At 53.3% G+C, this 27,960-nt stretch overlaps 1 protein-coding gene and 1 pseudogene across 7 annotated transcripts in view; both read right to left on the reverse strand.

Annotated features, from left to right (window-relative positions):
* Positions 1-3,615: 3,615 nt before the first annotated feature.
* The window catches only part of BCAP31 (B cell receptor associated protein 31), a 31,230-nt gene continuing 6,885 nt past the window's right edge, over positions 3,616-27,960 (reverse strand). For all 7 annotated transcript variants that reach the window (XM_034649936.1, XM_019809773.2, XM_034649937.1 and 4 more), the window contains 5 exons: positions 23,566-23,713; positions 6,932-7,067; positions 5,970-6,093; positions 5,118-5,218; positions 3,616-4,003 (listed from right to left, as the gene is read on the reverse strand). In XM_034649936.1, coding sequence (XP_034505827.1) covers positions 3,965-4,003; positions 5,118-5,218; positions 5,970-6,093; positions 6,932-7,067; positions 23,566-23,713 — 548 coding nt within the window. In that variant the 3' untranslated portion in view covers positions 3,616-3,964. The remainder of the gene's footprint in view (positions 4,004-5,117; positions 5,219-5,969; positions 6,094-6,931; positions 7,068-23,565; positions 23,714-27,960) is intronic.
* On the reverse strand, positions 21,594-21,743 carry LOC117797548 (annotated as a pseudogene).

A 27,960-nucleotide genomic window follows, 5' to 3' on the forward strand; every position in this document is an offset into this window, starting at 1 on the left:
GGGGTGGTGGGGAGGCCTCCCACCTCGAGCTGCTTCCTCGGGCAAGCATTTGTTCTGAGGGTCCCTGCACCCGGCCTTGTGCCAGGACCTGGGAATAGAGTAGGTACCGAAGCCGGCAGAAAGCCTCTTCCCCACGGAGCTGACATACTTGGGGAGAGAGGATAACAGTATGGTGGAGAGGAATGCCAGAGCAGGAAAGGTGGGTGGGAAGTCATGGGTGCTGAGATTCCTAAAAGGTGCCCAAATGCTGCACTGAACAGATAACCTTCCAAGGCACAGGCAGTGAGGGGCAGGTGAATGGGAGGCTTGGTTGGCCAGTGAGAAGGCTGCAGCAGGGCCTGGGGAGGCGGACAGCAATGGGACCAGGATGCTAGCAGCATAGGGGCCAAGTCTTCAGATTAGGCACCTGTTTGCAAGGTGGAGCCCACGGAGCTGGGATGCGCAGTTCAGAGAGGAGTCAGGGAGACCCCGTTGAGACTGGGACTGACCCTGAGCACTTGGGCAACAGGAAGGGTGGCATTGCCAGGCCCTGCATCCAGAAAGATGAGGGAGAGAAGGATGAGGGAGGAGATGGTGGCACTTGACTGAGGATCTGCTATACCAGAGATGTCACCTCACTGGAAATGTCTAGTCAGCAGGCGGACAAGGAGTCTGCAGTTCCAGAAAAAGTCTGGACTGGAGAGAACATTAAAGGTTCTCAGCCCATAAAGACGGCCCTGAAAGCCCTGGGCCTGCATAAGCTCACCAAGGGCGGCCAAGAGCGGGTGCAGGGGGAGAAGCGGCCCACGGCACCGAGCCCTGGGGCCCTGGGACACTCGGAGGTGGTAGAGAAGGGAGGGAGCTGGCAGCGGAGACTGAGGAGGGGCAGCCAGAGGGCTGGGAGGTACCCCAAGAGTGCAGGTGCGGGGTGACCTCCTGGAACCGGAATGAGCCGCACACGCACGCATGCGCGAGGAGGGGTGGTCAGGGAGGAGGAAGTGATGAGCTCCGCCGGGTGCTGTTGACTGCCGAGGGAGGAGGGGAGGCCCCAGCAGGCTCGCTGAGCTTGGCAACGAGCTCCTGGACACCCGCACAAGAGAAGTTCGGGTGTGGGGGTGCATGCCAAAGCTTGACTGGAGTGGGATTCAGAAAGAAGGGGTAGAAGCAATCCAAGTGTCCACTGATGGAGAAAATGGATGAACAAAACATGGCCTATCAATGTGTCTTAAAAAGGAAAGAAATGGGGCACTCGGCTGGCTCAGCTGGAAGAACGTGTGACTTGATCTCAGAGTTATGAGTTCAAGCCCCACATTGGGGGTAGAGATTACTTAAATAAATAAAAGCTGTAAAAAAAAGGAAACTCTGACACCTACAACATGGAAGAACCTCGAAGCAGAGACACAAAGACGCTGTAGGAGTCTACTTCTGTGAGGCACACAGAGTGGCCACATTCACAGAGAGAGCAGGATGGTGGGTCAAGGATTGCAAGCCTGGCACTCACTGTGGATGCCAGCCTGTGCGGAGGTGTGGTGGCCCCTCAGATAAAAGTACCAGCTTGTTGCCCCCTGCAGTCCCTCCCAGGCCAGTCCCTGCTCTCCAGCAAGGCACAGCCCCCCTCCTGAGAAGGAGCTTTAGCCGTCAACTATACAGCCAAAGGTGGGCCATGCTCTGAGGGTCACCAATAACCAGGAAAGGGGGCAGGTCCCCACAGAACTCAAAAAGGAGCACTGGCTGAGCAGGCACGACTGCAACGCAAGCCAGGCCTGTGCAGGCATGTGGAGGCGCCTCCCCAGCGGGACATGCAAGCCATGTCCCGGGCCCCCCACACCATGCCCCACCCTGTCGGCTCCTCCAGCAACAAGCCCTGCCTCCGCACCCACAGAATGGAGCTGCAGCCTAAGGTCACCCTCAGGCCCGCTCTGCCCCCCCACCCTGGGCGTGCACCAATTCCTTACCATCTCCACTCCCCCAACTATGGCCACGCCTTGGCTCAGGTCCTCAGCACCTCTTGCCAAATAGCCTCTTGAGCCACCTGCCACAATGCCACCAGACTCAGAAAACATCAACATCATAAAAACAGATGTCGACAGAGGTTGGACTGCTTGGCTGGGGCCCTGAGAGCAGTGGGTAGTCACCATTTACTCTGGAATCTGCCCCTGTGGCAGGGCCTTAGGACATGGGGTCTGGCCATCTAGTGGGAGACAGGTAAGGAAAGCAGTCAGCCCAGGACCTGGTACGCACTGGGCCACCACAGCCAGGGGCGGGGCACAAGAGGGGCACAGGCCTACTCAAGAGCAGAAGGCTGCTAGGAAACAGCACTTAGAACAACCTAGGGGCCAGTTTCCGTGGGTGGCCCTCCAGTCAGGGCTGACCTGTTGCCCCCTTCACCGTCTTACCCACCCCCAACCCCTGGCTAGATGGGGCACACCAAAAGCAGCGTGGTGCAGCTTTCTTCTCTCTGCCTGGCCCAGGGCCTGACACCAAGGGGGTTCAGGGGCTGCCTGAAGCTGGCCAGGGAAGAACTCACAGACACACTGTTTGGACTCTGGCCTCTAGCAGTTCACAGAAGGGCCAGCTTAAGGGAGGGCAAGGTTGTCTGGGAACACTTCCTGGAAAAGTGGGACTATCCCTCAGCCTTAGCATAGCAACCACAGAGCCTCACACATAGTCCCCCGCCCCTACCTCCCATCAGACACCACCTTGCTGCTCAGGAGAACATGGGGAGGGGGAGGGGACACTGGAAAAGGCAGCCACTGGCCCAGGCCTGGCTGGGTTAGGAGGAGTATGAGTACAAGCTAGCTACTAGTGTGGACATCTTCAGGAGCCCCCCAATGCCAAAAGAAAACACCTCCAACCTGCTCCTTCTGCCCAGTCCTCAGGGCCAGCAGAGGATGAACACTGCATCGGAGACATTGGGCCACAGCAGCTCCAGCTACCCGGGCTCTTGGGCTTGTTGCTGAATGCTAGACCCTGCTCAGCAGAGGCCACCTACTGAAGCTAGCCGCCAGGGGCAACCACCCAGGGGGAGACCACTGTAAAAGCAGGCTCTCCAAGCAGGTAGGCACACCCAACAGGTTCCCAGGGTTGCAGGCAGCAGAGGGGGCACCCTCCCCACCATCTAGCTCTACCCTGAGCCAGTCATAGGTCGCTGTCAAGGGCAAATCTCCTCTCTTAGCAGGCATGAGTCAGAGGTCATCCTGCAAACCTTCAGAAGGAAGTGGGGCAGGGAGTAACTGGTGGCATTCTGCCACATTCTATCTGTCCTAAAATGTGATGAACAGGACTCAGAGGAGGCAGAAAACTCTGCCACCCGGAAGCCCAAGCAGTTTACGGAGTCTCCCAAAATTCCCTGGACCCCATGGCCAACCCAACAGGTCAGACACACCCCAAGTGGTTATAAAACAGGGCCTGCCTGGGGAACAGGACGCAAAGGGACAGAGAGCAAGTGTGAGCCTGGGCCTAGTCTGGGATGAGGGAGCCTTTAGAGCTTAGAATAAGTTAAAAGAAAATAACCTAAAGGCCTCCAGGACCAAAGACTAGGGTTCTCAATCAGAGCTACCTGCCACCACCTTCCTGGTCACTCCAGTGATGGGAGAAAGAGGTGGCCTCCAGGTGGCCTCAGTTACACGCACGAACCATGGTCATATAACAACCTTTATTGCCCCCAAGAGAAACTCTACTCTGCCTGCTCCATCCACCCTCCTGCAGGACCAGAGACAAGGGGCCCTGGAGCCCCAAACAACACGCAAAACAAAAAACGCTCAACCAGTGGGAAGCAATGCCGCCTCATGCCTGGCCGGCCAGGACGGTAGCAAACTCATCCTGAGCAGGCAGAAACTGGGTCCCCTGCGGTGTGCTGGGAGAGCGTGGAACTGCAAGCTGCGCAAGGGGACAGGAAGCGGTAGGGGGTGAACTGAAGTACCGGGGAGGCCGGGCTGCAGGCAGCAGCAGGCACAGGCCAGGTGGCAGGCAGGGAGGAGCAGCCTCACTCCTCCTTCTTGTCCGTGGGGCCGTCTACCGCTGCCTAGAAAGGACAGAAACCACAAGGCAAGGGGTCGACAGGGTGCACCCCTCCCCTTCACCCCCTAGTCCCTCCACCCCAAAGGCCCAGCTTGCTGCCTTCTCCCCAAATGCCAGGTACCAGGTGAGCAAGGGACCCCACCTGCAGTAGCACCCAAAGGCCTGCCGGGGTGGGAGTGGCCCCACTCCAGCAAAGGCTGTGACCCTAACACCAATCAGGGAGGTGCAGCTGAGAGCCTCCGCCGTCACTCTTCTCTTCAAGCCTCAGGGCCCCACCCCAACCCCATCCTGGGCCCATAGTAGGCCTGGCATTCAAGTCCCTCCCAAGTCCCAGTTCAGGCCCTGCCCAGTTCTGCACGTCTTTTATGGGTCCTGCCAGTACGCCCTTCCTACACTGAGGCTACCAGTCCTCCTCTGGGGCCCGGGGCCGTTCCTCTTCAGCCACTGTGGTGGCCAAATTTGGGCCACAAAGCAACAAGGCAAATTGTCAGAACTTAGGGGGGTTTACCAGGCCCTCAGGACCCATTTCCAGGCCACCTGAGTTTCCAGATTTAGCCAATCTGAGGACTCAGACAGGTCCTGGGGGGGGAAGGGGTAGGTGGGTGGCCCCAGCCCTGCATCACCCCCATAGCCCATGTACAGAAGGCCAGCTGCCCGTCACAGAATCTCCCTGCAATGGACTTGAACTAGAGTCAGGGGCCCCGCACCAAAGACCAGGTGCACTTGTAAGGGAAAGAGCTCTCCTCAAAGACACTGACGCCAGGCGTGAGGCTGGGCAGGCCACAGTGCAGAGGGCCCACCGCACTGCTGAGACCACTTTAGCAAGCGGCTGCCATCTGCCAAGCCACACCCCTCCTGCCGAGAAAGGGTTCCAGCTGCTGGGCCCAGAATGGCACTGCTTGGCAGGCTCTTCTCTAGACCCAGAGTCAGCAGCAATGGAGGAAGAAAGGGGGAGCGGGAATGAAAGCAGCCAGCCCACCACTGGGGCCTCCTGAAGGCTCTGCTGAGGCAGGCTAGGCTGGGGATGGACCTGCTCTGTGCCTGCTCAGGGCGCAAGAGTGCGGGGGTACAGGGGGCTCTGATCCCATCCAACAGAGCAGACCACACGTGCAGCTGACCTGTAACTTTGCATGTTCTTCCAACAGGCGGTCGTACTCCTTGGTCAGGCCCTCAGACTGCTTCCGCATGGCCAGAGCCTCGTTTTCAGCTTTCTCTAGTTCTGAGGACGATGTAGATGAGGAGGAAAGGAAAACGGAAAGACAGGGTTAGGGAGAAAAAACCCCAGCTGCTGGAGACACCAGATACGGGTCTGAACGTGTCCCCGTTGAGGCTGTCTAGGAGAGCGCTCCTCTGTGGAAAGCTCCCCGGCCGGCTACCGTGAGAGCCCCTGGAGCAGGGGAGGGCTAGCCAACATAGCTGTGGGAAGTGGGAAAATACCAAGGAACCCCCTGGCCCATCTGACAGAGGAACTCCAAGTGCCCCTAGGCACAGGTGACTTCAGGGAGGCTGAGAGCATGGGACAAACAGTCTGAGAAGGTTGAGGTGAGAGCAGGAAGCAGGGAGCAGAATCCCATCCTCAAAGCTGAGAGCAAAAAGCGGGTTGGGAGGGGCCTTCAGGAAGGGAGCAGATGAACTCACAGCAGGTTCTTCGGGAACACTGCAAGCAGTCTGGTGTAGCTTCCCAAGTTCTTTCTGTCCCCGCCCCAAAGACCCTGGTGACGCCGCCACCTGCATAGAGCACTGCTCCCCGGGCCTAGTGTCCTGGCTGAGATGCTCCAGAGTTAGTCTCTGAGCACCCGGGGCTCCCCAGGCCCCCAGACAGACACCGCACCACTGAGCCCAGCAGCGGGACGAGCAGAGGGCCATTTGCTCTCACCCAGCTCCTGAGCCCAAAGGCACAAGAGAGGCAGTGGCCACAGCTGGAGCTTCCAGACTTTCAGGGGCTGGGGACACCTGAGGACAATGCTCACTTCGCTTGTTAATGTCCAGCTCGTCCTTCAGCTTCTTCAGATCAGCCTTCAGGCTCCTGTTCTCTTCTTCCACCTTCTCCTCGGCATCCCTACCATCCAACTTGACCCCGCCAACAGCAGCTTCCTAGGCAGAACGCCAAGGGCACGGGTTACTTGTGAGGGAGGGAGGGAGGGAGGCAGGCAATCCAGCTCTGTCTTCCCCACACAGTGTGATTTCTCAAGCTGCCCTGGGCACTTGCCCCTTCACAAATGTCAGCACAGACATGGTCCTAGCCACTAGGGCCACCAATGGCACTTCGCAGGCCACATGCCCTGCCTCTCTCAGCAGCACTGTGGGGTTTACCAGTCCAGCCAATGACTCAATCTGCTATATTCTGGAGATTTCTGCCAGTGACCCCCAACTGACCAATGACCTCCATTCCTCTCCCCAGGCTCCACGGCTCACTCTGGCCAGGAGCCCCAAACTCATTCCTGCCCGTGCAACTCTATCCCGTCTATGAATGAATCCAAGTCCGTCTACCCATCTCCTTCACAACTCAGCTCACACCTCACCTCCTCGCATAAGCCTTCTGCGACTGGCCACCTCCAGTCCCTGCCTTGTTCCCAACTGATACAATTCTCAGGAGACCACAGGCCTTATCTTGCAGCCTTCTATGCTAACCTGCCCATGATTTGCAGCACAGGGCTCGGCTCACTAGAGAGTCAGCTTTATCAGGCAAAAGTCTGGCCTGGGTGTAGCACCCAGAGACAAGGGAGCAACAAGAGTGCCCCTTTCCCTGTCGAGTCCCCCGGACCCCTCCCCTACACACTCCCACCAAGAATCACCCCCCGTTCACCTTCTACCCAACCCCTCAGCTTTGCCAACAGCTGCAGTGTCACACATTTCCCAGCCCGACAGGCCTAGAGTGACACTGTGGCCCACAGGGAATGTCACGTGGCCAAGTCCAGCAGGCAGAACTCACCTTCTTCAGCTGGTCATTCTCTTCCATGTACTTCTTGGCTGCCTCACTAGCACTCTCTGCCTGCTTTTTAAAGGCTTCGTTGGACGCCAGCAGCGTGGCCTGCTGGGAGATGAGAGTCACCAGGCGTCTAAGAAGGCTGCAATTGAAAAAGAAGGGAGAGCTGAGCAGAAGAAAGCAGGGAAAATGGCTGGCATGAACTTCTCTTGATTGCTCCTGCCCCAAGCCTGCCTCTAGCCTAGACCTGTCCTCTTGGACTGCCAGGGCAGCCAAGCAAGATGCCACCAGCCTGGGTCTGGCAACAGAAGGGAAAAGGTGGAGCCTAAGAGCTGTCTTCTGCCACCAGAATGATTAATACTGCCCCAAAACAGCTGCCCGAAGCCCTGGGGCTATCCTTCGGTCCCAAAGGCACAGGAAGCAGCAGAATGACAGGACACCCCAGACCAGGCTTAGTTATAGCCAGAGGACCCCGAACCTAGCCCTGTCCAGCTGAGGGACTAGACATTCCACAGAAGGCACAGCACCATTTTCCTAGCTGTGATGTCAGGCTTGCCCTGCTAAACAGGAGCAGCTAGCATCTGGGGGCACTTCCAACCTCTGGACCAAATCCTCACACTCAGCCAATAGGGGAGGCATGATCGCTGGCCATTTCAGAGAGGGGAAACTGGCTAAAGCAAGTGGTAGAGGTCAAGAGCCAAAAATGGCCACGGCAAATCCCCACTGCAGTCTGTCTGACCCCAAGATCCAGGCTTGCAACCATCACCCATTCTCAATTTGGAGGGAACCACTCCCAAACCAAATGAGAGAACAACAGACATGACTCTTCTCTTCCCTCCTCAACCCTCTTCCTAAACACAGCCTACAGGCAGCTGTTAGATAACATTGCTGCAACGAGCTCTTCTGGTGCTAGGAAAGCAGAAAAGGAAGAACCAGGGCCCAAGCATACATCTCAGGTGCAGACCAGCCACGAGGGGCAAGCAGGTGGCAGCTGGGGGGGGGGGTACCTGCTGCTCCATTCCCCACAGCTGGCCCTGTCCTTGAGCTGTTACCTGACAGGAGGAGAAAGGAATGGACAAAGGCACAGCTCAAACAGTAAAAACTGGGGTGGGGGAGGAGGGAGGGCACTTTCCCCACACACCTGAGACAGAGGCCCGGGCTGGCCACAGCTATGAGGAAGGCACTTACAAGCACCCCTGGGGAACAGGGAAAGACTCTGCTTCGTGCAGTGTTTCCACAACAAAGTGCTTGCTTAGAGGAGACAAAGCAGCCTTGGATGCCTGCTCTCCCAGGCCAGCCTTCCCAAGCGTCTGCCAGCTTTCCCGGGGTTCCTGTGGACACCTGGCCTCTCAGACAGCCCGAGGGCATGGGGCAAGAAAAAAGGTGCGCTCCCCCCACAGGCATGGGCCCTAGCAGAGTCCCTGTGAGGAACAAGTCCTTGGGAGGGGTAGGAGAGACGAGCACACAGGGGCCCTCAGATGCCCATCATGCTGCCTGGTTTGCGGAGAGGCTCTAGGGGCCCCTGGCAGTATGGGGAAAGCCAGGCTGCTGGTTCCTGGCAGGAAGGGAGAGTTTCCAATGACATGTGCTCTCTAAAATTAGCAGCCAGACCTCGTGGCCCAGGGCTCAGGTTTCCCTGTCTCAGCCCCTGACTATACACCAGCCTGCCCCCCACCGGGCTGGAGCCCTGGAAGTGGAAGGAGCTCCCAAGCACCCCAGGAGCCAGAGACAAGCAACACACCTGACTTATGTCAGCAGGGCGGAAGTCACTGGAGGGACCCAGAAAGGACGGCAAGTCTGACTAAGCCCCAACCTCCCAAACCTCTCTGCTCTGAGCGCTCAAGTACTTGGGCAGCTCTGAGCGAGTCCTGGTGATGTGGAAGGGGCCCCTCCTCCTAGACGGTGACAGGCTGGGGGGAGGGCACGTGTGCCACCTGCTGGACCGAGTAGGCAAAGATGGGGCAAGTAAGCCCAAGAGTGACACCCCGCCCCCGGCACAACAAGGCCAGGCAGGTGGCTGACATGAGCAGGACTCCAGCAGAAGTGTAAACGACCACGGCTGTCCCCCCACCCCACCCCCCGGTTATCCAGGGAGGCCGTCCCCAGGGTGGCGGTGGCAACAGTGGCAATGCACCAGGGGTCCAGCTCTCCTCAGTGCCCTCCCAGCCCATCCCCAGCTATGGAGAGCCAGGGCTTCCACCACGAGCACAGGTAAACACACAGAAACTAGAACCAGAGCTGTGCAGGGAGCATCCCGAAACCGCAGCCTGCTCCAACCCCCCAGCCCAGGCTCACAGCCTTTACTTAGGATTTCTCCCTCAGTACAGGGCAGGAGCTACTAGGGCAGGCACCCTCCAGCAGCCCCACCCACCCCGGCCCCCCGAGTCCATGTCCTCTACCTTCCTGTTAGACCTGTTCTTCCAACCCTGCTCTGGACAACGCTGGTAATTCTTCCCTCCAGGAATCTTGTTCTCAAGGAGCTCTCCCTCCTGCTGGCCTAAGCCGCTCCTCTCATCCTCCCTCCCTCCCTCCATTTGGCAACCTACACCAATCTAGGACCTGCCCTAGCCAAGTCACTAGCAGGACCACTGCCGGCCGAACCGCCTGCTCCAAGGAGTGCCCTGGAATCCTTGGGGTGCTCGCTTGGCAGCACTTGGCACACCTGATAGGCCACCCTCCTCACATGATTCTCCCCTGCCCCTGACTTAAGCAACCCTCACACCTGTCTACTAAAGGCTGGCCCCTGCAGGTCCCTGAGCCAAGTCTGTGGGTGGACCGTCCCTGCACCCCACTGTGCTGAAGGGCGTCACTGGTCTACCCGCACTCTGTGGGCACGCCACCTTGCACCCTTCTCCCGCCCCCAGCCCCCGTCCACTCCTGTCCCTCTCACCTCCATACAGACCATCTCCCGGTCAGGTCATCCCCACTGCCAATGGGGACAGCCTCAGTACTTATTTCCTGGCTGATTAACAGTTCCCAGTAGCCTCCTCCCTACCCCTGACCATACAACTTTGCAATCCACACTCCGAAAGCAAGCCAGAGTGATCTTTGTCTGACACCATCTGATCATGTCACCCCTCTGCTTAAACCCTCCAATGCCAGTCCCTCCTTGGGCCTTCTCCCCTCACCAGCCATGGAGTGCTCTGCTCCAGTAACACCAGACGGCTGGCCATTCTTGGAACATACTGGGTTCTCGCTCACCTGGTCTCCATGCCACTGCACTCCAGTCTGTGACAGCCTCTCCTCTTCTGGTGACTCAGATCCAGTTCAATCAACACCTTCCCCAAAAACCCTTCCCTAACCCTCCGGGGTCTCCCCCCTTCTCGATCCTCCCACAGCACCTCTGCACACCCCCACGTGGCTGGCTGCACTGCGCTCACTCTGTGCTCCCCCTTACTACCTCTCCAAGTCGTCATTTGTTCCCTGGGGCCCCGGTTCTCCCTGACTCTTTCCCTTGGCCCAGCCACACTGACGAGGACACAGGTAGCAACAGGGTGACAAGAAACAGCAGCGGAGAGGTGCCACGTAAGACCGTGCTGATGAGCAAGCCAGGCTTGTGACTGCAGTGGTAGCTAAGATGTAGGTGGAAAAACACTCACCACCAAAGCTAGGGGCCCAGAGCCAAGCCAAGAGCAGCGAGTCCAGGAGCCAGTCTTCTGGAACTGGCCCTCACATATGGGGGGCCCCGAGTTCTTGCACCTGCCCCCAAGATGTCAGCCTGGAGAAAAGGCCGATGTACTGCCTTTTTTTCTGTCTCCTGCTCCTTATTCTCCATCACACTCTACTCTACTATGCTGATAACTGTTCTTAGCCATTCATTTCTGGACAACAGATGAGAACCCATGAGCCAAAGGGATTTCCCAAAGGTACCAGGCGTCCAGGTCCCAGTGATAGAGGGGAAAAGCCAACACACAAACCTTAAGAAGATCTAGATGTGTCCTTGGCAGACAAAAGTCATCCCCAAATACCTGAATTCAATTCAGCTTTCTTGTAAGATGTTCTTGGACACTAAGTAGAGCCCTCATGCTTTTATAAAAGATTGAGTAAACAAGAGGAGGAGAGAGAAATAGACTCTCTATGTGGACACTAAAGAAACAGTGCCAACCATATCAAGTGGGGAAGACAGGGTTCATATGTGCTTCACACCAATCCAATCTCCCCCCTGTGGGCAAGTAAGGGAGGCAGACATTGGCTTAACAGGATGGTGGGCAAAAGCAAGGGGAGGGTCCTCCCAAACGCCAACTAGAATTTTCTTTGGTTCTGGCAACACCCCCACCCCGACGCTATTGCCGATCCTGCCCACTTAACATTTACCAGGCATCTCCTGGGTACCATGTCCTCAGGTGAGTTGGGTCACTGAGTCAGCAGGACCCCACCACAGGGACAAGTGGGCACAAGCCAGTGTCACAGTGCCACCTGCTGACTCTCCAGGCTGACTGCAGCCCTGTGCCAGACAGAGCTCCACAAGGCTGCTGGGGGATTCTGGGTGAACCCAACCCACCTGTCCAGGAAAAAACCTGGAGGAGGAAAAGTCCACCCTGACAGGGAACCAAAAGCCTGCTGATGCCCCAGGAAAGGCTTCGGGCAAAGTGGAATGATAACGGCAGAAGCGACCCCAGGAAACACACACCCTTAAAGAGTCTGGAATCACGAAAAGAAGGGGGGCAAGAAAACAGCAGATCCAGAAGATCCAGGGCAAGTCTTCCAAAAGGGCTGCCCTGAGAACATCTTCACACACATGGCTTGGCCTTCCTCTTAGCCCTCAAGTACAAAGGCTATAGAAAACGGGGAGGTGGGGGACTAGGACCAGGGTAAATGCCAATGCCTGCAGCAACTCCAGTTAACAGCCAGGTGGTGCTTGCCCACCCTGAGACCAGTGAAGCCAGCTAGAGGGGACTGGAGCGGAAGTGTGTGGCCATCTGTCCCCTAGCGCTAAAGACAACCAAGGGACAGGGGCGAGCTGTGTTTCTCGGGCTTTGTCATGTTTCCTTCTTGAAACCAGCTGAGAGATTTTGTGTAACCCGGAGGACAGAAAGCAACAGAATGAGGGCAGACAAACAGGACTCAAATCTGCGGGTGGCCTACCTAGTGACTGGAGAAGTTGAGGGAGCAGGAGGAAGGGAGCCATCAGCCCTGGGTGTGCCCAACACGGTAGTAACTAGAGTCCAAAGGAAACAAGGCAGTGCCTCCAGCAGGCAATGTGCCATGTGCAAAGCCTGGGAAACATGCTTGAACCAGGGCATCAAAGTAAAGGACAAGAGCAGGCTTCAGCTACACTGTCCGATGTGGAGGCCACCAGCCACGTGTGTCCTTTGCAGTTTCAATGAATTAAAATGATATTAAATGGGAGGCCCAGCTCCTCAGTGACACCAGCACACTCCTTCGCAGCCTGAGCACTTCCAGCCTGCACACAGCTGATAGAGGATGGTACCAGACTGGAGGAGCCCCAGCGGCTTTTCCATCTAGAACCCTGCTCCCCATTCCCCCACCCTCTGCCTCAGAAAGGGACCGTCCCAGCACATCAGGCTTTCACTGACCATGGAGTCAGGGAGAAGGAATCTCTGCTCGCTTGGCACCCTGCCCCAAAGGAGGTCATTCACCATTTGCTTTTGGAGCATGAGGAAGACAATTCTTCAGTCCAAATCAAATAGCTGAACAGACAATCCGTACTTTAGAAGTTGATGCTTGCTCTGACGCACATCAGATGGTCCTTTCTGGACAATGTGTAGAGAACTGCCCTCACCCTGCTTTACTGCTGTCCCATCATCAGAGCTCCTCCTGGCTGAACACCCACAGGACACCGCATGCTGCTGCAACTGCAGTGAGTGGACCTGGGGCAGGGCAGGAAGGGAACTTCTGTAAAAGACCGACCCAGTGTCTAGATCTGCAGCACTGCTCTAGTCGGACTCTTAGAAAAACGACAACAGCCAGATATAGCAACAGATGGAGCGACAGACCAAGCAGAACTGAAGGCCAAACCCACCCCTGGCCTTCTGTGACAGGGCCTCTACCCGCACCACTCTATCTTCCAGCAGGCCTGAGCATCAGGATTTTAAAAACCCCTTAGTTACCATATCTAGATACCAATTTAAACAGACAAACTATAAAAACCCAAACCCAAACCCTGCATGGTAATCAGGGAAATGTGAATAGTCACAAGTTTACGTTACAAAGTTGTTACTGTAAAGTTCTTACAGATCAGATGTTAATGTTGCTTATGATTTAAAAAAAAAAAGGCCCTCTCTTTTCAAAGAAATAAACTGAAATTGATTTGCCTGTAAACATGATATCTGGGATTTGCTTCAAAGTAATCCACAGCCAGGGGCACCTAGGTGGCTCAGTCAGTTAAGCATCTGACCCTTGGTTTCATCTCCGATCATGATCACAGCGTCCTGCGATCAGCATGCATTGGGCTCTGCTCAGTGTGGAGTCTGCTTGAAATTCTTTCTCCCTCCCTCTGCACCCCCCAACCGGCTTAGGCACATGCACGCTCTCCCTCATTCGTAAATAAATAAATACATTCATAAATAAATTCATAAATAAATAAATAAATTGAATCTTTAAAAAAAAAATAATCCACAGCCAGGGGACAGTGAAAGTGGGGAGATTAAATAGAAGTGGCCAGGAGACTCCCACTGCTGAATCTGTGTCATGTTATGGCGGGGGGGGGGCGGTGCTCTTCTTTTCTGCATCTATAAATGGTTATGTTGTCTATATCAACAAAGCTAGCAGCGGCCCCGGGTGATTCCAGTGCTTGGCCAGTGCTGAGAGCCCCCAGGCACCATCTAACTGGGTGTCCTGAGGATGCCCATCCCCAACTTTGTGTTCCTGTCGCATGGCCCATCCTACTCTACTCCGCCACCCCTGTGCCTGGCCGGGAACACAAGACCCTGAGGGCCAAAGCTGGGCCTTCTCTTTGACTCCCTGCCTGAGCTTGGCACAGCCTACCACACACACAGTGGGGAAAATCCCAGAAAACTCTTATCACTACTCAGGGTACCATTTACTAAATGCTCCCTACGTGCCAGAAATGATGTGGACAACATCACCTGAATCACCTCAATCCTCACACCAAGAACACAAGAAAGGCATCTCCATCCTCACTCTACTGATCCGGGGAAAGGCTCAGGGAAGTTAAGTGACTTTCCCAAGGTTACCAAACTGCCCAAAACAGACCCAGGATCCAAATCCAGACCCAATTCCAAATCCCACTATGGTCACACCAGCTTGCCTCTCAGGGCCACCATGGGTCATTATGGGGGGAGGGGAAGCAGCCAGGGTCAGGACATGACAAGGGCCCAGGTTGGCCGCTGGCCCCTGCCTGGCACATGAGCGCGCGCACACACACACGCGCGCGCCCTCGTAGGGTCATAGGCATCAACCATCTGCAGAGCTGAACATCAGTGGTAAGCAGCACTGACCTGAAGGCAAAGCAGAGCCCCTTGCTGGCCTCACAGGGTCTGGATGGATTTTACCCCATGGGTTAAAAGGGACTCAATCACCTTCAAACAGACAACCCAGCCACCAGGTCACTGGCAATGAAGGAAAGGAACTTGGCAGAGCAGCACACGGGCAGCCCTATCCGACTGCAGGAGCAGACTGCAGTGACACCATCCACCCTGGAGGGACAGGCAGAAAAGCAGCAATCCCTGCAGATCAAATTCAGGTCATTAATACACACGGACGGGTGGACCTTCTTGGGTCTGGATGGTGAGCACTGTCTTGACCTTGACTGACATTTTAGCAAAAGCAGAGAAAACAGTGTGGCCTTCTGAACACTCGAAACAGCGCAGGAGGAGCTGCTGTGTGGCCACACTCCCAGCGACTCCAGAGGGATGATCGATGGCCAGCTGCCAGTCTCCAAGCGGGGACATGGAAACCGAGGAAACGGGTGTGCAACAGTAATTTACTGGCCGGAGCCCGCAGCTGCCCAGACCTGCACTCGGCGGCAGCCTGTCCCGGACCAGAGGCCCTCAGTGTGCACCTTCTGGGGGTTCAGACACTTATGTTTTCCTAATGCCCCTGGGGTTCCTACTGTGGGAGCTCAGGAGACCTGAAGAGCTGGGTTTCCAATCTACAACGTCTGGCACGATGGTGTGGACGCAGGCCTGACACTGTCCCTATCTGCCTACAACCCCCAAATTCAGTCCCCAGGGTTCAGGCAGCCCTCGGTGTGTGCCTGGAACCTTGGCACAGAGCTGATCGGCCTACAGGGGACAAGCCCAGGTTCCTACACCATACTTCACAGGCTGCCCGGGGCCTCGGAGGACAGCCCTCTGGGCTGGCTAACAGCACAGCGCCAGCCTCACAGAGCAGACTCAGGAGAGAAACCTCAGGGAGGCATGAAGAGGTGATGTTAGCTGGGCCACCAGGGGAGGGGGACAAGTTTCCAAGCAGAGGCCACAGAAATAGTTGGGGAAGGGGACCCACGTGGCCAGTTCATGACATGGGGAGGCCAGAGGAGAGATGGCAGAGGGCTGCAGGGAGGGATCACATCCAGAAGGACTTGGGTATCAAGTCTTTATGCCCACAGTGCCAGGAAAACACTGGAAGCACAGGTAGCAGGGCCAGTTCTCCATGTCAGGAAGGTCACTTGTTTGGGACAAGGGGGACAGGCTGGGGGAGCCAAGACGGCATCAGGAAACCCAGCTGGGAAAAATGGCAGCACCACCATGGCAGAGGTTCCAAGGATGAGGACGAAGGCAGGCTCAGGAGGTCAGAGCCCTAGGCTGTCGAACGGGGACAGTTTCAGTTTCATAAGGTGAAAAGAGTTCTGGAGCTTTGCTGTGCACCAGTGCACACAGACTCAACAGTACTGACCTGGACACTGAAAAATGGTTCGGATGGTTAATTTGACATTATGTGTAATTTTACCATAATTTAAAAAGACTCACACAGGAAGATCACATGGGATAAGGAAAAAGGACAGAGCACCCCCAGGCTTCTGGGTTGGGACAGCAATTCTCAAACTCAGTGGCCCAGCCTAAAGAGAAAGGAGCACAAGGACCCAGGAAGGAAACAAACTGCCCACATCAAGCTGCCACGCAGAAGAGACCGGACAAAAAACCCAGACCCTGCTCCCACCCCCTGCAGCCAATTGGTAGAGGGAAGCACAGGCTTGTTTAAAGATGTGATGCATTCTTCAAGACCAAGGCCACCTTCTCCAATTAGGACTGCTCAACCCCACTTCACCCAATATGTTCCTGATTTGGGCCCCGCTAGGCACCAGTACTACCACCAGTCCCTCTTGTGAGTATCGTTCTCCTCCCCTGTGGTCCCCACATCCACTAACCCGCTGTCTCTAGGTCTCTACCCCCCCTCTTGCCTCTCCTGGCACATTTCCTTTCCCCTCCGTGTCAAGGGAAGTGGAACTTCCAGCAGCTCCCTCTCACCCATCCATCAACCCTTTCATGAAGCTGCCTGCAGCCTACAGCCCTGCCATCCTACTGAACAGCCACCCTTCGGTGAGCTTTGCTGACTCCCTTCCCTCCAGTGCACAGTCCTTCCAGCACTGCCACCTTGCAAGCACCCCCAGCAGAACTACCGGCACCTCAGCCTTCAAAACCTGGTGTTCCTGCTGGCTTCTCCCCCTCTCATCAGCACCCCTCCACCCTGCCCCTCGCCACCCCCCACCACTACCATGCCCTGGTTCAAGCCACCAGCAGCTCTCCTGCTCCGGCAACCTCCAACTTCGTCTCCCTCCGTCGGGGCTCTCCTGCTCTACCCCAACCTTTGACTGTTGCCAGACATGAACACACAACTCTGACCGAGGAGCACTGCCGTGGAACGAGTCAGCACTCTACCACACGGAGGTCAGGCGCAAACTCAGGGACCAGCATTCAAAACGCTCCACCCCAGCTCTCACCACTCCTGAGCCGTCCACCCTGTTCGGCCTGTCCCTCCCCACACTCAGCTGGAACCTACTGGGGCTCAGGGACTGAGCCAGCGCCTGTCAGTGCGATGTGTGCAAATAGAAGCAGCAAAGGCAGATGTGTCAAACAGGACCGGGAGCTCCAAGGCACCTGGCTTAGCTGAGGTGTGCACAAAATGGCAACTGAGGCAGGTTTTCCACTGTTTATGACCAGAGAAACGGGGAAAGATGGGCTCAATGTTCAATAGTGGGCAACTGGCTAGACACACAAAATGCTGGAGAGGCAGATCGGTTGTCCTAGAAGGACGCTCACGATAAACTCAGTAGAAAGAAAACGCAAGTTCCCACATGGCAGCTACAGCACGACCCCGAGATCAAGACCTGAGCTACGATCAAGAGTCAGACGCTTAACTGACTTAACCACCCAGGCGCCCCCCTGACCCGGTTTCTAAGAAGTGGGCAGACTCTGTAGGGAAAGAATCCAGGCATGGAGGTCTCATCACTCTAAGTTAGATTTCTCGGCTCCGCCAAGAGGCAGCTCTGGAGACTTGGGAGAGGCTTTTGAGCTTCTCCGAGCCCCCGTTTCTTCTGCACAAAACTACCGTAAAAATTATTTTGTGGGGGCGCCTGGGTGGCACAGCGGTTAAGCGTCTGCCTTCGGCTCAGGGTGTGATCCCGGCGTTATGGGATCGAGCTCCACATCAGGCTCCTCTGCTATGAGCCTGCTTCTTCCTCTCCCACTCCCCCTGCTTGTGTTCCCTCTCTCGCTGGCTGTCTCTACCTCTGTTGAATAAATAAATAAATAAAATCTTTAAAAAAAATGTATTTTGTGCCTAGTATATAGAACATCTAGCAAGAGATAACTGCTATGAGGTGTAAAAACCTCTAGAAAGACAAGCAGCAAAGGTACATGTCAGCAGCAGTTACAGTAGCAGTAACATTTCAAACAACTTATTTTCTTGCTTATTTCAAGCCTCATCTTCCTCCAAAGACTATGTGTTACCCCATGACCATCTTCAGATGTATGAAAAGGGACAAAGAGTCATCTAAGAGATTAGAGTCGTGACTCAAGAAACCGAGATTAATGATGAAGACATGCAGGAAAGTAGATTCTAGCTTACAGATAGCACAGGAGCCTTTCTACCAAAAGCCAGGCAGTAACTGCTCAGGGAACAGAACAGCCCACTATCTGGTCTACAGTCAGAGGTGGGCTGAAAACCAACAACCCAGTACTGGCAGCTCACACCGACGCACACAAGCTGGTATGTGAACAGGGGAGAGGAACTAGGCGTGAGCCTGGGCATGGCCACATACAGCCTGTGTGACTCAGGCCACTCCATCTCTCTTGGGCTGCCCTTCTCCATTCATAAGCCCCCCAGAACTACACAGGTTACTGAAGTTCTTACTGGCTTTGAACAGAACCAGGACCCACACAAACCACTCACACGCAGGTTAGGCCACATGGCTGCAGTCTGAGAGATAAGCCCTTAAACAGGAGGGAACACTTAGCGCCAGAGGGGAGGAGCCTACCCAAAGCCACCTCCTGACCTAGTGGAGCCAGTCTCCTGACTTCCAATTTGAGTCCCTCCTAAGTGTAGTTCTGTACAGCATGCTGCTGCAGGCGTCCCTCCGATATCACTCCAGCATGGGGCAGTGAGGGCTACTCATGTGCACATCTCCCCCAACTACTCTGTCTTCTCCTTTCTGAGGCAATAACCCAGCACTGTCTCATTTTGAGTAATGCTCACGTCTCCGTCAAGCTAAGACTGTGAGTGGGACTCCACAAAACAACTGTCATAATATAACCAAACCTGACCCAGCAAAGACAAAGAGACATCTCTTGCTCATTCCTTTACAAGTTTGCACACAGCTACCAAGAGTTACTGGTTCAGGGGCTCCTGGCTGGCTCAGTTGGTAGAGCACATGACTCTTGATCTTGGGGTTGTGAGTTCAAGTCCCTCATTGGGTGTAGAGACTACTTAAAAATAAAAAAATATTAAAAAAAAAAAAAGCTCAGAGAGTCACATAAGCGAAGACATGTAGAACAAACAAGGAATGAGCCCTCCCCGCACAGGGCAAGGAGTATGTGCTGACCATTGAGAGAAGACATTCTTCAAAGAAAGAGAGAAAGCACTTCAAACATTACAGGGCAGGGAGCACCTAGATGGCTCAGTCGTTAAGCGTTTGCCTTCGGCTCAGGTCATGATCCCGGAGTTCTGGGATCGAGCGCATCAGGCTCCCTGCTCGGTGGGAAGCCTGCTTCTCCCTCTCCTATTCCCCCTGCTTGTGTTCCCTCTCTCCGTCAAATAAAGAAAATCTTTAAAAAAAAAATTACAGGGCAGACATAGCACGGTTTCTGAACCAAGCAGGTAAATAAGGAGAGCAAGACAGTGCTCCGGTGTTTGAAATCCATCTGACCGTGTCCAGACCTAGCTAGAGGAATCCTATCCCAGGCAGTGAAAGCCCACGACACGGCCAGAAGTGCCATCCGCTGCCGGCCTCCAGAGCTCACATCGCACGTGTGCCGGAGTGGCGCTGTCCAAGCATGAACACGCATGGGGCTCACTCTGGAGCCTGCTCACCAGGGGCCGGGGGCCAGTCTGTGGAGCTGCATTTCCAACAAGCCTCCAGTTCCTACTGAGGCTACTGCGCCACAGGCCGTCAGAGCAGCAGAGCGCCAGGGGAGCAGGACACCACACTGATTCATTTCCAATGACTAAAAATATTACGAGGCAAAAAGGAACAGAATGCCAGAGAGGACTGATGTGGGAAAGTGGTTTTTAATAGTAAAAATTTCAAGCCACCTCACGTATCTGAGAACAGGGAACCAGTTAAACACACAATGGTCCCCTCACATGACACACTACGTGACCATTAAAAACAAGAGAAGTCTGCATGAGTCATAGAAAAATCACCAAGACATATCATTGAGTGAAAAGGGCAAGTCAAAGCAGAGCAAAAAGACCCACGGCACTTGTGGAAGAAAAGTTACACATTACATAAAACATGACTTTAAGAATTCGGAAACATCCCATTATTACGCATCTCCAGGGATGAGACAAAGCGCTCACTCTTGTGCCTGACACTTCTATATTATTTGAAGTTTAAGGGCCTTTATTTATTTTACGATGAGCAGGAATAACTTTATAATCAGAACAACAAAGATTATCATTTTGTTTTTATTCAAAGTATTTCCTGCAAGCCATGCACAGGTTGTGCAGACATCAAGTCTGGACAAGAACTAGCTAACATTGTGCAAAAAGAGAAGTTTCTCGAGGGCCACAGCCGCCATATAGGACCTGAGCCCTAGACTAGGAAGGAGTATGTATTTCCAGAAAATTCCATAAATGATTCAACAGATCATTTGTGGGCAACTCATGAATCCACACTGACCCCTGGGGTCACTGTTTCCTTTTCTAAGAAGTTGCACGAGACCAATCTCACATGTTTTTGGATCGACTACTGGACAGGGATGTGGGAGGGCGCAGCAGGCACAGCACAACATCTTCTAGCTACAGAGAGGCAGGAGATTCGTGGCTGCTGAAACAAGCAGGCCCAAGAAGCTACTCCAGCCACTTGTCACGTCTGACTTGTCTGAAAGAAAATTCAACCAAGTGCTATGTGCTTGTGAAATGGACTGGTCACAGCAAAGTGGGGAGGTGGCTAGCAGGGCAAAGGACAGGGTGGCACTGCAAGAACAGACTGGAAAGGCACGCCCAAATTTCACTCCCTTCTCCTAACTTCTGTGCGCCCTTCTGGGAACAGCTTGGTATATAAACAAGGACTGCTTTTCTCTGCGGCTGTCCCCTCAGGTGACAAAGGAAACTGCCAACTGCTCTGTACCCTCGTGGTGATGTCGTTACCTGACTCTGCATTTGTCAAAACACTCCTAGAACTGGATGTGACTGTACCATCCGTCAGTGTTAACAACTCAACTGCGGGAATGACGCTGCAATGCCTAGCTGCACAGTGTCGCAGAGAGAGGACTAAGTCAAACACATGCTCACTCACCTGGCATGCCTGGCTACCCCCTGCCCCCGGCCCAGTCACACAATAGCAGAACAAGCACCACTCTATCCACCACCGTGACTGCCTACGAATTCGCAATCTGCTGTTTAAAAGCATCTCTCCAAAGGTGGGGTCCCAAATGCAGCCCTCCAGGTAGCACTGGCCGACACGGAGCTCGACAGGGCTAGCAGCGCCCTCCTGGCAGCCCCAGCCTTCACGAAGGGCGCTAGGAACTCCTCCACTTCCGCCATGAACTCCTACCAAGGTGCAGGAACTAGGTGTAGGTCCCAGTCCCTGACGGGCCCCGTCTCTGCGGCCCTCTATGAACCTCCACGCTCATTTACACGGGTATTCCCATCAGTGAGCCCGTCCAGCAGCCATGGATTCCCGGTGGTAGCCAACCCGCCTGCTGTTCGACTCCTCCTTGGGCACCTCTCCCTGCATCCACTCACCAGGTCGTGCCACAAGTGTCCTCAGCAGAGAAGCGCTGGGCAGGCTGAGGGTGGAGCCTCTACCCGGACAGGGCAGCTTCCTGCAACAGCCACTCACGGGAGTGAGGATCCCACCTGACTACACACCGTGAGGCCAGCACCCTGCCCACGCTCAGCATCCACTCCCTAGAAATCCAACGGGAGACTGGCAAACACTATGCTGGAACGCCACGCATGCGAAACAGACGGAGACCAGCATAAGACTGACAGAACTCATTCTCTATGAACTCAGTCACCAACGACCCCTCTGTCTTCTCTGAAACCATACAAGCTATTCTTGCTTGCTTGCTTTCTAAGGTGGAGGCACACCATTCCCAGAGGTACTGCAGTACCAGAATGATGCGTGGAGCGCATGGAGCAAGGTCCTACTCCATCTCCCTGCTCAAAAACCAATTTACAGATAGAGGACCATCAGATACTACACTTAGCCAAAAGGCCAAGAAGCGATACAAGATATTCTTTCTAGAACACGGGCTGAGATCAAAGTCAGACCCTCCCACTCTAGTTCTATCTTTGCCAGCCTTCCCCCTCCTTTGGAAATCAGGATATTTGCCCATCTGTAGCCTTCCAGCATCCATCCTACCCTGCAGCTCCTCAAGGACCAGCAATTCCACCAGCAAAAGACGGCCAGAGCCTCTGGCCACGATGTCATTAGTGTAAGCGGAAACTACATTGCCCACCTGGGGTTTCCATTCTCTCATTCCAGGGCCTCCTTCACCCTTGACTTCCTGCCCCTTTCCTTACCTCATGGAAGAACATCAAGGAAACTACTTTTCCCCCAGGTCTTACTATGTTTCACAATACAGAGCCCACTGCAGGCTTTCGTCTTCCTGACGCTGCTTTCCTTAAAGCTCTGTGTGCTCTCCTGGAGCAGTTCATAGTTTTCTTTCTGTCCTTCCTATCTTTCAGATAAAACATGAGCTTGCCGGGGAGTCCCCTCCCACCCCACCCCCCAAGCCTCTATGGGCTCTTTTTTTTTTTTAAAGATTTATTTGAGAGAGAGAGAATGCACATGCACACAAGACAGAGGGGCGGAGGGAGAGAAACAATCTGAAGCAGATTCTGCACTGAGCATGGAGCCTGATGATCGCATAATCCTGAGATCACGACCTGAGCCGAAACCAAGAGGTGGACACCCAACCAACTGCACGACCCAGGCACCCCTCTGTGGGCTCTTCAGACATAGCAAACTCTTCCTCCTCCCTTGGACTCACCCGCAGTTACACTCACTCCTCTGGACCTGCCTCCCTTTCAGTCTCAGACCACAAAATCACGCTGCTTTTTCGGAGCTCCCTGAAACCCTCCAACTCCAGGGTACCTGTTCTCCCAGCCTTCTCACTGCCTGACTCTCCAGTGTGAAGACAGCATGCTTGCAGACCTATTCAGTGATCCAACAGACCATCTGCAAAAGCGCTGCCCTTCCCAACTCCAACCCTGCCACACTCAAACATGGACTGAGAGTGGTCAAGGTCACCTGCACAACAGACTTTTCCTTTGAAAATCTGAAACCCAGGCACGCAGTCATTCTAATGCCTAGTGAAGAAAGACGCCCCAGTGACCAGAGGCAGAAGAGCCCAGCTAGAAAATTCACATGCTACCCTGCCCACCTCTGGAAGCCCTTGGCCTCGGTACAATGTTTACTCCCAGCCAATCAGCAGGCTCAATGGCAGCCAGGCCCCTCTGATGAAAACCCGTGAGCAGAAGGCAGCAAAGCTGCCTCCAGATTCAAACAGGTGCTTTCTATCACTTTAGTCTTACCCAACTACCCACCCCATCGGCTCTGATTGACGCACTCAGTCTTACCAAAAAACCCACCAGAAACAGTCAGGGGGGCTCCTCCAACAGGCCTACACTGGGGACAGACATGCCCTCAGCCCCTTCGTGCCGCTTCTGCCCACTCGATTCTCAGGTCAGGTTCCCATGCCCCAAAAGCCCCTATTCAACTGATCCCTTTAAGTCGGCCTCCAAAGATCCTCTCCCAGAGGACAATGCCTCATCACTCACTTCAACCTCCATACGGAAAGCAAGCTGGGCATGTTTGCCCTAAAAGAGCAGGTGGCAAGTTACGACAAAGCCAGAACACAAGTCTTCTGACGTTCCGATCAGACCTCGCCCACTCACCGCACTGCCTCTGGAGGCCAGAAGGAAAATCAGAGGCCTCTGGGGAAATCAGGGCCTCCAGTTCAAGGCCACAGGCTGAGTAAGTCAAAATCACAGGCTAGTCCAGGGGTCCCTTCCTAACCCTTAGCCCCTTGTCCCGCCTCACTCACAAGGACAGCAGCAAGGAAAAGCCAGCAATGTAGAGGTTCCTCTGGGCACGGAAAAGCTTCATGTGGAAGTGCTCCACGGCCCCGGGGTTATTCTGCAAGTTCACCTTCTCGGTCACGTCGTCATACTTCCGAATCTCACGTACAGCATCTGCAGCAGGGAAGACACACAAGGGCATTAGCTCCTGCTCAGACAGGGGAGACAAGTGGCACGAGTCAAGGTGACCTCACTTCCCTCTGATGTCACCCCAGGTATCTCCCCTTCTACACACACCTTGGGGGGACACCTTGTCAGGAGCTCTGCCCTGAGACCCACTCTCCTCTGGCTTTTTTTATGTCACTCCCTGGCCCCATTCTATCCAGAACACAAACTCGCTCTATATCAAGATGCTAACCAAGTCTGAGGTGTTGCTGGCAACAGCCACGGAGTCCCCAGTGTCTGAGTTCTGTTTACCTCAAGTCAGGCTGGCTATCAGCTGCCCCACTGATAGGCAAGGGTCGTCCTATTCATGTAAATCCCCGCAGAGAAGGCATGAGCAGCCTAGGAGTCAGACGCGGAGGCTGCAGACAAGCTTTTCCATTTCTAAGCTTCAGAATGGGTTTTATTATTTAAATTTAGCCTTACTCTAAGAACAAGTATCATTAAAATGTCCATACGACCCAAAGCAATCTACCAATTTAATGCCACCCCTATTCAAAACACCAACAGCATTTTTCAGAGCTAGAACAAACAATCCTAGAATCTGTACGGAACCAGAAAACACCCCAAACAGCCACAGCAATCTTGAAAAAAACAAAACAGGAGGGATCACAATTACAGATTTCAAATTATATTACAAAACAATAACAATTAAAATGGTATGGTACTAGCACAAAACCAGGCACAGAGATCAACGGAACAGAACAGAAAACCCAGAAACAAACCCACAACTATGTGGTCAATTAATTTTCGACAAAGCAGGAAAGGATATCCAATGGGAAAAAGACAGTCTCTTCAACAACTGGTGTTCGGAACACTGGACAGCCACATGCAGAAGAATGAAACTGGACCACTTTCTTTCACCACACACTAAAATAAACTCAAAATGGATGAAAGACCTCAATGTGAGACCTGAATCCATAAAAACCCTTGAAGAGGGCACAAGCGGTAATTTCTCTGACATCCACTATAGCAACATTTTTCTAGATAATGTGTCCTGAGGCAAAGGGCAACAAACCATTGGGAGTACATCAAAATACAAAGCTTCTGCAGTGAGGGAAGCAATCAACAAAACTAAAAGGCAACCTACAGAACGGGGAAAAGATTAAAAAAAATCAAAGACAGGGGGCGCCTGGGTGGCACAGCGGTTAAGCGTCTGCCTTCGGCTCAGGGCGTGATCCCGGCGTTCTGGGATCGAGCCCCACATCAGGCTCCTCCGCTGTGAGCCTGCTTCTTCCTCTCCCACTCCCCCTGCTTGTGTTCCCTCTCTCGCTGGCTGTCTCTGTCAAGTAAATAAATAAAATCTTAAAAAAAAAATCAAAGACGATACCAAAAAACGGACTTATTCTTATTACAAAACAAACTCACGCTCATCAAAAATTCAAATATACCAGAAATGTGTAAAGAGAAAGAATCCCATGACATAAGCACCTCCAGCAAGCACAGGACATGTGGTCATGTTACCTAAGGCAGTCACCTTGAGCCACATTACCCCATTTTCTCTGTAATACACACCCTAAACTGAAATTACCCTAATTACAGGCTTATTGTCCATCTCGCCTGAATCAGACTACAAACCACAAGAGCAGAAATCTTTTCTGCTACATCCAGGACCTGGCACAGTTCTGGGTACATAGGGGGCATGCAAGTAACTGAATCGTGAGCAGCCGCTGCTCCTGAGAGGCACAGGCAGCCATACAGTGCTCCAGTTTACAAGTATATTTACATCTGTTTGTCTGTATTGTAGAAATGGAACCATCTACTGCTTTCTGCGCCCCCCCTTACCTGAGACAGCTTTTTAAGTCAGTACATAAAGATCTACCTAGAAAGGTCTCTTAAGAGACCCCCACAGGAGAGAAGCAAGGTTACCACTATACAGATATAGTTTGGTTAATTTTTAGTTTGAGACTGCTTGGTTTTTTGTTTTTGTTTTTAAAGATTTTATTTATTTATTTGACAGAGACAGACAGCCAGCGAGAGAGGAACACAAGCAGGGGGAGTGGGAGAGGAAGAAGCAGGCTCCTAGCGGAGGAGCCTGATGTGGGGCTCGATCCCAGAACGCTGGGATCATGCCCTGAGCCGAAGGCAGATGCTTAACAACTGAGCCACCCAGGCGCCCCAAGAGACTGCTTGGTTTTTAAGCTGACCTTACATTACAAAAAAATTCTGCCTCCCTTTACTGGTGTCCTTGTGTTAATCCGTTATCATGAAGCAAGTATTCTCCACCACTATTAGCAGAGGTCCAAACCAGGCCAACAACATGCATATTTGTTAGGAACTAAGTGTTCCTGTCCAACCCCCAAGATTCCTATATTGATAACCTAACCCCCAATGGAATGGTATTATGAGGTGGGGCCTCTGAGAGGGTTACATCATGAAAGCAGGGCCCTCATGAATAGGGTTAGTCCCCTTATAAAAGAGACCCCACAGAGCTCTCTCATCCCTTTCGCCATGCGAGGACAAAGCGAGAAGGCTTTATGAACGAGGAACTGGGCCCTCACCAAACACCAAATCTGTCAGCACCTTGATCTTAAACTTCCAGCCTCCACAAATGTGAAAAATAAATGTCTGTTGTTTAAGCAATACAGTCTATGATATTTTTGTATGGCAGCCCAATGTAAGACCTAAAATTTTAAATGTTCATAACAGGTGCCTGGGTGGCTCAGTCAGTTAAGTGTCTGTCTTTGGCTCAGGTCATGATCCCAGGGTCCTGGGATTGAATCCCACGTTGGGCTCCCCACTCAGCGGGGAGTCTGCTTCTCCCTCTCCCACTGCCCCTCCCTCCCGCTTGTGCACCCTCTCTCAAATAAATAAATAAAATCTTTTAAAAAGTCTAAAATAAACAAATAAATAAATATAACATTCATACCCTCGGACTCATCAATTCCACCTCTATGGATTTATCCTAAACATTTGCATAAATGTGCAATGATACCAGTATGCCTATAAAGAAAGAATTGAATTACAGCAAAACCATGTGTTACAATACTACACAACTTTTTTTTTTAAAGATTTTGAGAGAAAGAGAGAGAGAGTGCACGTGCACACAAGCAGGGAGAGGGGCAGAAAGAGAGGGAGAAGCGGATCCCCACTGTGCTCGGGGCCCAAAAAGAGGCTCAAACCCAGGACCCTGAGATCACGACCTGAGCCGTAAGAGCCACCCAGGTGCCCCGGGATACCAATGTTTAAAAAGGATTTGATTGCTGTAAATGGAGAACATACAACCCCCAACAGTGTGTACGAAGATCTGAGTCCAATTCCAAACAGTACATAGTATTTTAGTAAAAATGTCAGCATAGAAAAGTGCCGGTGGACACGTACAGCAAAGTATCAAGGATGGTTTTCTGTAAGACATGGGATTATGGGGGTGCCTGGGGGGCTCAGACGTTAAGCATCTGCCTTCAGCTCAGGTCCTGGAATCAAGCCCTGCATCAGGCTCCCTGCTCCACGGGAAGGCTGCTTCTCCCTCTCCCACTCCCCCTGCTTGTGTTCCCTCTCTCGCTGTCTCTCTCTCGTCAAATAAAATCTTAAAAAAAAAAAGACATGGGTTTATGGGGGGACTTTAACTTTCTGGGTTACATTTCTGAATTTTTAGAACGTGTTATTTCTGTGATTTAAAAAAAAACATATTTGGAATGCCTGGGTGGTGCAGTCAGTTAAGCATCCAACTCTTAGTTTCAGCTCAAGTCATGATCTCAGGATTGTAAAATTGAGCCCCACATCGGGTTCCATGCTCAGTGCAGAGTCTGCTTAAGACTCTCTTCCTCTCCCTCTCCCCTCACCCCTCCACCAAGCTCAAGAGCTCGCTCTCACTAAAATAAACAAATCTTTAAAAAATAAAAAAATTAAATTAAAAAAAACCATGTTTTTCTACACCCTCACATCTGCATCCAGGAACCCCGCCACCCTAAGGACCACCTTGGCCAATGGCTGGGAGCACACTGGGGATGGGGGTGTTAGGCCACGCTAGCCAAAGTCACACAACACAGTGCTGCCCTCCGTATCTCAGGCCTCTGGACCAGGACCTGGACCCTGGATGCTCATCAAGCCCGCTCCCCCACCACCCCCTCAGAACTGCCTCAGACTCCTCCCAGTGAAGGCTAGGGGCCAGCCAGGGCTGCAGCTCTAGCTAGTTATGCCCATCACCTTTCACCAGGATTTCCTGCCAGCTAACATTTATATTTGTAGAAGTCTCAACA

Source organism: Ailuropoda melanoleuca, chromosome X (assembly GCF_002007445.2).
Source record: "Ailuropoda melanoleuca isolate Jingjing chromosome X, ASM200744v2, whole genome shotgun sequence".
Classification (NCBI taxonomy): domain Eukaryota; kingdom Metazoa; phylum Chordata; class Mammalia; order Carnivora; family Ursidae; genus Ailuropoda; species Ailuropoda melanoleuca.